Genomic DNA, 10,184 nt, shown 5'->3' with positions numbered 1-10,184 from the left:
GGAAGTTTGTCTTTGTTTTCAGAGACTGAGATGAAGGCAGTGAAATGACAGATCAGTTGGACAGCCATGTGTCTTTTCTGGGTGTCCCACCTCTTATCCAAGAGACTTCTTCAGTTCTAAAAATAGACGAATCCCAGATATTTTACTCTTAGTGGTTGGTTGTCCCCTACCAGGTGGTCCTGAGGGTCATCAACCCACTATTGACCATCACATGAGCAAAGGTGTATTTAAAAAAAACCTATGGGTCAAACGTATTGGGGTTAATGGTGAAACCACCTTGTAACCTTGCCCCACTGCATCATGTGACTTATTGGGATCACCTGAGGCCAGGTGTGAGTGGGGATTGAAGCACTCGGGAAGGGATCTCATGACGGCATTGCAGGTGGTTGATAGCTGGTGTTGTAAGCCACCACCTCTGTTCAGTGATGATCGTTCACAGGGGACGTAGATGCCCTCTTTTACTCGTATATCTTGGTCCACAATGTGAACACAGTCATCAAGAGAGTGTTCCAGCGCAGATGTATAGCTGAGTCTTGTCCTGTTAAGGTGGTTCTTCTGTGTTGTGTTGAGTTTATGGAGTGCCTGTTTGGTTTCTCCTTTGTGGAGGTCCAAGCATTTGTCACTGCAGAGCATGCTCTATCCTGTTTAGCTTGTGTTTTAGAGTGCTGTCCTTGGGATGAACCAATTTTATCAGAGGGTGTTGCTGGGTCTGCTGGTGTCTGACCTTCTTTCGTGTGGATCTTCGCTGATTTAATGGAGGCCCAGTTGGGATAACCACGTTCGTTTTATTAAGAGCTTTCTTTAAGTGTGTGTTCCTTTTCTTTCCCTTTTTCCTAAGAGGAAATATTTTCTGCCTGGTGTTGTAGGCTCCTAATCACCTCAACGTTGTGTTTCAGAGGGTGGTGGGAGTCAGAGAGTAGGTACTGGTCTGTGTGTGGGGGGGCTTCCAGTAAACTTCAATGTTGAGCCTTCCAACCCAGCAACACAGTCAGGGAGCCTGTTGTCCTCCCTGGTGAACATTTGTTTTAATCCACTTGAGTAAATGTGTTTGGTGGAGGCCTCTATTTCCTGGGTTTTAATTGCGACCCATGTGTCAGCCACATATCTGTACCCGTGGATAGGTGCTGTCCAGTTTGAAGGAACCCAGAGCTGTACTCTCCCCTCCCTCCATGTAAGGATTGGCTACAATGGGGGAAACTGATGAGCTCATGGCACATCCATGGTTTTATCTTTAGAAGCCCTCATTGCATTTGAAATACGTTAATATGAAATAATTCTTAATTATAGAAATATGCTTTAGAGACTAACCATTAGCGCATTAGCCAGCTCGGCTAATGCATTTAATGTGAAATGGTTAGAGCATCATGTGAAGTGTCATTCAAATTCTTTCTTAGATACAACTATTAATCCCACCCTGCAAAAATACTGTAAAAAATTCCTGCGTTTTATTTATTTATGTAGTCTGTGTTCTCCTTACTATTATAATTTCTAAGTCTCATTTTAAATATGACCAAAAATAATGACATCAGCACATCACTTATATGATCCCTATGAGCCAAAAGCATGACTTCAGACTAAGTGCTGTTTCTGACAGTTTCTTCTGTCTTTTTTTTATTCAGTTGAATTTTGATGTCAGTGTCAGTGCTCACAAGCTTTCTGTTTACGAGGGGCAGCCAATCAGAAGAGAGTTGGCTTAATGTGATGGTTGCCTTAAAGGGAGAGGAGTCAAAACTGTTTTTTTCAGACAGTGGGTGAATTATAGTGTTTATTATTTTGAACTGTGAATCATGAAGGAAAATAGGGAGCTGGAAAAGAGTAAAAAGTTTAGAGTAAAAGAGAGGTATTATCAGGTACTTGCTGTTTATTCTTAAATAGATTTTCTTCTGTATTGCTGGATAGTTTTTGATTAAAAATCATAGTGTGATGTAATTTTTCTGTTTTTTCGGGGCTGACAAGAGTGCTCCATAAACAAGCAGTACTGGAAAGTGTTGCAGTACTATTATACACCTAGTAATACCCATACTGAGCTACTAAGTCCCAAAGTGGGTGGTGTGTTGCTCCCAGCGGGAAGGGCTTTTTATCCTTTTGTAAAGATACGATTTAAATTTACCTTTTAGTCAATCAACCCAGGTCTTTACTCAGATTGTAAATATTGCCACAATATTAGTGCTCTTTTTAGCTAGTTGTTGTCACTGTTCCTGTTCTCTTTATCAAAAGTCTTCATTGATTATCTTGCGGTAGTTGTTAATTGTCATTTTTGTGGATAATTAAAATCACTGTTACAAATAAAACTGTAATTCTGAGCACGTTTTATGCGGATCATATGATTTATGCACACAAGGCTGTCCATCCATTCATCCTTTTGTCCATCCATACAGAGCACTGTGTTCAGAGATGATTTTATTTTGTGCCCATTAAGTCCACCTGGCAGCCCGTGCCTTTTGAAAAAAGCCTGTTTATGGTTTATTTGTTTTAATCACTACAGAATTATTTTTGGGTGCAACACATGCCACATGTATAAAAGAATACAGTCACTTGTATTATGCTTTTTCATATTTGATATAAACATTTACTAGACAAAGAATCTGACATGGTGACTGGCCTGAAATTTATAAATTATATAGACACTGATAATGTAATGCTTGGTTTGAGACAGAACAATGACAAGCTTCTGCACCTTCCACTGCTATAAGTGGACTACAAGCAGACACTCAGTCCTTGCTTGCATAGCCTGGAAATGGGGAAGCAAAACCGCTGAAAGAGAATTTCTGCAATAGTTTCAACCTTCGCCAACTCGTTGCTGTCTCGCTCTGAAACGCTCTCTCAAAAGCTTTAAGCACCTCTCTCAAGGGTCCTGCATCTTTAATGACTGCAGCGAACGGAATAGATTAGAAGATGAGACCTTTCGATAAAAAGTTTCTCCTTACAAAAAAGTTTTATACGAAGGAATGCAGTGTGTTCGGTAAACATATATATAAGGCTTTTCCCCTCCTTTTGCTGCACTGGAAAGTGGAGCCCCTCTCACGAGGGCCCTAGCTTTAAGAGTGAGCTCCCAGCAATAAGGTCAAAAGCCAAGACTATTAATTTTGCAGTGCTCTTCATTTCTGTAAACAAGTTGATATGTACTGAGTAAAGTTTAGTTACTTCAACGTTAACTCGAGTAAACCATAAATCAAAGAAGAAGCCTAAAAAGAAGCCAATCTGGGATCGCCGTGGGGAATAATGCGCGTGTCCTGCGCCTAATGACAGCTGTAAGTCTGGCCTCGTCTCTAGATTAAGCGGCAGCAGTACAATAATAACATTAAGGGACGCATGTTCCATAAATATATTTCTGCTCATTCTGTAAGTCACTTAAGCAAAATATAATATGTTCACGTGAAAGCTCTTCCTTGGAAATTAGCCCTCAACTGCAACCCGAAAACCTTTCGAAAAGTGTCACACATACACGTGTATCGAATGGAAGGAAGCATGCTCCCACATTACAGGAGGTGAACTAATGGTCTAATGAGTCACATACTGTACATCCCATGCAACAATACTAAATGAATTTAGTGTGACGGTTTCTCTTTTTATAACCACCTAAAGATGAAAAAGGTAAGAGATTTTTTTTTGACACATAATATATGCATGCAAAGAACCTACTCTTCTTGGTTCCAACGTGTGAAAACATCTGGAACAGACAGGAGCCTTTCTACCCTCCAAGAGCTCAACAAGTCTGTACAGTAGAGACAGTTACAATTATCATAGGAATTATTATTTAGTTACTATCATGTAAAGCGTACAGTAGTTGCAGCAGTGAACACTGGGGATCCTAAATACTGCAGAAACATAATTTAATGCAGTGCTCCACTGATATACAAGCTAAGGTTGAATGAGAATGTAGAGGGGTTACTGTGCACAAATCACATTGGCATGTTGTCAAATAGAAATGTATGATATCTTATAGCTATGTTCAAAATTATTCAGCATTTGACATTCTCATGCATACAACCACAAGAAGCGAGTCCATTGAAAAATAGTCCAAGCATTGTTTTTTGTTATTTTTTTTCCTGTGGAAATGGCAGAGAACCTAATGAGACATTAAAACGTGTGCTGCTGTCCAGAGTGTGTGGATACAGACAGGAAGAGGAGGGAGCAGCGACGGCTCACTTCTGCATGTCACACTGCAACAGGAGCACGATGGACGGGTCGCTCTTTGCCGCCTCTTTGAACTCCTCCAGCGAGATCTGGTCGTCATTGTTTTTATCCATTTTACTGAAGATCTTGTCCACCCTCTGCTCTGGTGTCAAACCGTCCTCGTTCATTTTCATCATGATCACCGTGCCCACCATTTTGTAGATAGCCTGTGGGCGAGGTGTGGCGAGAAATTAGCTGATAACTGTGGTTTGCTGTGCAAGAATAAAAGATGAATGGATGGATGGACGAAGCAGTGAATAAACAGATAAAAGTAAAATGTTGAAATAATATCATTTTTGTGGAGATTAATGATTAAATTGCTGAAATGGCTACAAGTAAACAACAACAAGCTACATACAATTATTAAGCAAAAGTAATCCAAGTCATCCGTGGATGGAAATAGTACCAGTAGTTGAATAATGAATGCATGCTCTGCTCTGCTATTTTTTTCTGTCAGCAGGCTGAAATTTGGTGGCACACAGAAGACTAAGAACTCTGAATATTTAATACATAAATATCAAATGAAATCAAGAACACACGTGTAGGAAACACTGGGCCTTTACTGATTTATTGAATTATTTCAAAAGTGGTATTGCAAACATGCAGACATGAGATGAGTTGGAAAATCCTTTGTAAAAGTGGGAAAATCATTTTGACTTTTTATTTAAGTAAAAGTTATAATTCTACTCGAGTACCCAATAAGTGTGACAGAGTATTACCAAAAAACACCAAAAGAACAGATTTTTTTCATTATTATTGTTCAATTTAAGAATAAACCCAAATCTTCAGATTAAACTTGAAATGCTATTTTTGAGAATTAAGTCGAAATATTATTTTGAGAAAAAAGCTAAAGCTGAAATGTGGATTTGATGAGTTGATACAACAACTTCATTAGCGTTCTGATTGTGTTTTGTGATCATCCATTGCCAGCTATTTCATTTTGCACAAATCAAGCCAACCCCTCCAAGTTTGTGTTTTTTCCTTCTGAACAGATGCAGCTTTTTGCACCATCTCTTCAACATCCTTGCACTTATCACCACATCATGCTTATGTAGTAATAGAGAAATAATTTCCTTGTTATTAAAACCAATTCTTAAATACACTTGCACTGACTCTTCGCAAGCTATTTTGTAGAGGGTAAAACGGCTGTGGCGTTTGTCTGACTTTAAACCACAACATTAATCACCATGTTTCAGCTTTAGTCTCAATATGAACAATATTAATATAAAAATAATTTTGCCCTTTCTTTCTTAATGTGGCCCTAATACTCCTTTATGCACTAGTGCACAAGTCGTGTGTCTAAATATATATCGAATGGCACTTTTAGAATACCATACATCATTCATTGGATCATCACAGATGTCCATTATGTTAAATACTTAAATATTGTTGGGTAGCTCTATAATAACAATAATAACAGCCAAATGGGTCAGTTGTGGTCCTGGTGTTTAGATATAATAATTCTTTTTGAGTGCAATAGTATGATGTCAATAAAGGTTTAATATGTATTTGTTTATTCTTCAAACTGTTTTGCTGCTTTTGGGTTTCCTAAAGAAAAGTTTTATAAAGACCCAAACTGTGATTTGAACACAGTTACAATGCTCAGATCTCCGAATGTCAAAATTACTGGAAAAAAACCAAAACCAAAACAGCTAATTCCCACATTCCTGCTCTTTGCTCTGAGGTGATTTATTCCAAAACCATAAGTCAATTATGTGAAAAATATCTTCTTAATAGTGTTAAAAACTCTCAGGTCATAAAATAATGGGGTTTTTGTCTGACTGTTTTTGTACTGTTGCACACTTCAGAGCATATTGACAGTCTCAGTAGGGGCTGTCAATATGCTCCGATATCACTGACACATATCGGATTTATTTTATAGATTGTTTCCACAAATAGCCAAATGTAATTCAATACAACTGCAGTTTTGCCATTACGAAACTGTATCTGTACTCAAGGCTCTGCAGGTGTGTGGGAGACTGATAACACCAAAAAAAAAAAATGGAGAAAAAACCCCCAGAGCCAGTCCCCTGATGAGCAAAAGCTTAATGACTCTATAATCCCTCACCTCGATTATCTCCAGCATCTCCACTCTGGTGATTTTGCCATCACCATCCAGGTCATACATATTGAAGGCCCAGTTGAGTTTCTGCTCAAAGCTGCCACGGGATGTGATGGACAGAGCGCAGATGAACTCTCGGAAATCAATGGTCCCGTCTCCGTTTTTGTCAAAGGTTCTGAAGGCGTGTTGTGCAAATTTTGACGCATCACCATAAGGGAAGAACTGCACAAAACAATAGAGAGAGCACAAGAGAGGTCAACTGGTGCCTTCTTGTGATAGCATAAGCACAGCTTTTTAAAAGTTAAAATAAGTGCTCAACTGCTGCATGATTAAAGTTTCTACAACAAATAAATCCAACAGATGCAAAAGAGGCAGTTGATAAAGAAGAGCGGGAGCTTGTGGACACAAACCTTCACATAAAGCTGCTGGAACTCCTCCAGATTCAGCCTGCCACTGGGGCAGTCCTTCAGGAAGCCTTTGTACCACTGCTTCAGCTCATGTTCATTAAACTCTGTGTTCTTCACCAGATCCTCCATCACCTCAGGAGTCAGCTTGCTGTTCTGCTTTCCCATGTTTCCTGTGGTGCAAGAACACGTAAATAATGCATTTGCCTTTGCTTCGGCTCAAAAATATCTGTCAGATTCCCACTTCAAAAAAATGAGCACAGAGTGTAAAAAATGTGCTCTTTTTCTTCTGGGATGGCAGCAAATATTGCCCCGGTGCTCGTGTTCTATTTCGGTCCCTTCAGCCTGTTTGTGCCAGTCAGTGGCCTGGGTAGCACTGACCTGGATCAACACCATCAGAGCAGATCCAGTTCATCAAATGTTCGATCGCTGCTATCAAGTTTCCACTGCAAACAATGTCCTATAACCTAACAATGACAACAAAGGCTGTGCTTGCTTGTAAAAGAGAGGCTGCTGCAGTAAGTCCACAGACACGAGTAAGGGCAGCGTGCAGGAGCACACAGCGGGCCTGGGGTGATTTGGATCAATGGAAAACACACCTGAGTGGTCTGCATGTAATCCAGTGTTTAAAGCAGCCGTGGGAAAGCTGCATAACAATCAGCCTGGGTTAGTTTGGACACCAGGGCAGTCCATCAGAAGCCCCACATTCATTAATTATTTACTCATCATGTGGCGAATGACATAAGTGGCCAAGGATGCATCAACTTCCATTGCATAACTGAACAAATGAGAGAGCAGAATATTATTTGGAATCTAAATACAGGCCGTTGTGGGAGTGTCCACAACTTGAGACCAACATATGGTCCACATCTCTGCAGCATGACAGCAGGCTGGACAGCTCCACCACAGGCAGCACTGCATTGGCTTGGGCCTTCCACAACAAACGGCAGAAATGTGCGCTACAGCCCAAATCACTGCAAACCACAGCTTTTAACGTCCATCCCCTGCGTGTCATAGAACCAAGCTTGGCGAGCGTGATTGGTAATTACAGTAACAGATGTTGGGTATTATCTCTAAAATAGGCTACAGCGAATGACCTTGAGGAGCAACATTTTGCAGGAAGATGACAAAACTGTTTCACGGAGCGCTGAGCTGAGAGAAACGGCTCGACGCGCTGCAACTGCGGCGTTTAATAGAAATATCAGCCACATTGCGCACAGGCCACAGGTATGAACGACTCGTTCTGCCAAACACGGGCCATCGGATGCTGTTTTATTTCACGCTTTGGGCAATGACATCTGAGTTAATGCTATTAAAGCTAACCGCCTCCTGTGAGAGCTGGAGAGGGAGACGCTGCTGCATTCCGATGGAAACGACGCAGTGAGAGTATTTTCAGATTAGATCCCCCCCATCCTGCTCCTAATGACATCTTTCCGTGCGCATCGGGCCAGCAAACATGTCAAAATGTAAGAAGCAAACAGCTATTTTTAAAACCCAACACAGCCCCCCTCGGTGCCGCCTCAGAGCCACATTGGAGGGGTGGGAGAAAAGAGAGAGAAAAAAGCCCATTAAGTGCAGAAATCTTGGTGACATTTTGTAAATTCACCAAATAATCGCTCTCTGCCTTGTTTCTGTTTTTCTGGCTCTTTCCAGGCAAAACGCAAAGGCTTTATTTTAAAGGATGCGCAGGTGCCAGAGAGCCAACCCTCTCCTCAATCCCCATTCATTCACACCAAAGGAAAATATGAAACATAATGCGCGACATATCAACACGAACCCATCCCTGCATGTATAATCTGAGATACATCTAAGACATGGCACGTAGCTCAAAGTGCACGCACTTCTTACCTTATTATTTGGCGATTCTCTATCGGAATAAATCTGCTCTGGCTTCTGCAAAGTACAGAAAACCCCCTGCCGATGAAAACGTTTGCCCAAAAGGGATTATTCTCAACAAGGCTCGCCCTCTTTCAGAGAAAAAAAAAATCACCCGCTAATGAAATTTCTGGATTTTCCCGACGTTATTCCAGATGAGGCGCAGCAGGCACCGATCCCACGCCAGTCTTTGGTTATGCGACTACAGGAGCGCGGCGTCACCCGTGTGCATCACAGCCTGATCATAAGTTCACTGTAGCTGCTGCTGCTGCTGCTCGGTTTGGGTTCAGCCTGATCCTGTCACGTTATAACCGGATCTTCATCGTGATGAGGATGGTCAGCTTGAAATTTCATCATCAGGAAATTAACATGTTGGACATCTCCGTGGCGCAAGAATGGAAGATTCATAGCCTATTCATTTTTGACCCTGATGAAATAATTCACTGCAACTAATCTGGAATTGGATTTAATAAACCCGACTGTGAAATATTTCACTTATATGGTATTAGACAAATCTGTGAGAAGAATAAATACATTTATTAAAAAACTTAGAGTTTGTAGCCAGGCTGTAGAAAACCTGTCACCCCAACCCCAGGCCCACCTTCAAAATTTTGACCACAAGCCAAATTAAAGTGTAAAATTCATTATTTAAAAAAATATATATTTTTAATATTTTTGCGCTTTTGTTGTTTAAAGCCCTTCACGTTGATCCTAAACACACGATTTACCCTTACTTACTAGCTGTTTCCCTTGGCTACGTTCAAATGCGTCCTGAAGGTGACATTTAGTTTAGTTTTAAAGCCTCCTCATAACCTTTGGGAGACAAAATCCTGAAGTATTCAATTAAAGACCGATTATTACTATTTCCTTTCTTTTTTTTCACAAAAATAATGTCAAGCTTGTCTTCAAAGTATGAAAAGAACCAACACATCTTGTCCATACTGACTGTGGCTTTAAGTCTGAAGCGACTCCAAATTTCTCACAGTCCTCTTTCTGTGAAAAACTGGCCCATCTCTTAAGGGGGTTGGGGGGCTTCCATCCATGTAAGCTAGTGAGTGTGAATCTAACCTTTCACGTCTCCATGGTGATTAAAAAGTCTAGGTTTGGCATTTAATTTCTTCCTTTTAGAGTTGCGGGGGATTATGCGCATCCTCACACACACAGACGCACACCCACTCACACACAGCACAAATTCAGTTGACCATGAATGTGGCCAAAGTTTTAAATAATGGGGTCAGTGTATGTTCAAATAATCCCTGTGCACCAGAAGCTTAGGCTTCGGAGTTCTCCGTGTACTTTTTTTTCCTATTCTTGGATGTGTATTGTGTAAAAGACAGGAGGTATCCCTCTAGATGCGAGCACAAAGCTGCTGTACACACCTTCTGTCAGGGGAAAGTTGCCTTAAAGGGAGAGGAGCTGGCTGGTTTCAGACCGTGGATGTACCCAGGCAAAGAAGGGTTATTCTCAAATGTGAGTAATACTAGAGTAGCTTTGCATTACTCTGGTAGCTACTCTACCAGAGTAGCTACTCTGGTAGCTACTCTACCAGAGTCCAAGATTTTATTTTTTTTTAATGGCGCTGGAAATTAGCATAAGAGGTCCACTTTCATATCTAGGTCCTACTTACCTGATTACAACAGCCTGTGACATAATCTTTTTTTTTAATC

The 10,184-nt window shown here is 40.8% G+C and overlaps 1 protein-coding gene across 1 annotated transcript; it reads right to left on the bottom strand.

Moving 5' to 3' along the window:
- Nucleotides 1-2,387: 2,387 nt before the first annotated feature.
- On the bottom strand, nucleotides 2,388-8,820 carry vsnl1b (visinin-like 1b). Its single transcript, XM_003442872.5, has 4 exons — nucleotides 8,491-8,820; nucleotides 6,649-6,815; nucleotides 6,245-6,460; nucleotides 2,388-4,343 (listed from the first exon to the last, which is right to left on the bottom strand). The coding sequence occupies exons 2-4, from the start codon at nucleotides 6,808-6,810 to the stop codon at nucleotides 4,146-4,148; spliced, it is 576 nt and encodes a 191-aa protein (XP_003442920.1). The 5' UTR covers nucleotides 6,811-6,815; nucleotides 8,491-8,820; the 3' UTR covers nucleotides 2,388-4,145.
- Between the last annotated feature and the right edge of the window lie 1,364 nt (nucleotides 8,821-10,184).

The sequence above is a fragment of the Oreochromis niloticus genome, linkage group LG19, assembly GCF_001858045.2.
Source record: "Oreochromis niloticus isolate F11D_XX linkage group LG19, O_niloticus_UMD_NMBU, whole genome shotgun sequence".
In the NCBI taxonomy this organism is placed as follows: Eukaryota; Metazoa; Chordata; class Actinopteri; order Cichliformes; family Cichlidae; genus Oreochromis; species Oreochromis niloticus.
This window is presented reverse-complemented; position numbering and strand designations above follow the sequence as displayed.

Coding starts and splice junctions, on each gene's coding strand:
- vsnl1b (XM_003442872.5), bottom strand. CDS start 6,810: ATGGGAAAGCAGAACAGCAAGCTGACTCCTGAGGTGATGGAGGATCTG. Junction 6,461..6,648: donor TCCAGCAGCTTTATGTGAAG/GTTTGTGTCCAC, acceptor TGTTTTGTGCAG/TTCTTCCCTTATGGTGATGC. Junction 4,344..6,244: donor AGATGCTGGAGATAATCGAG/GTGAGGGATTAT, acceptor CCTCGCCCACAG/GCTATCTACAAAATGGTGGG.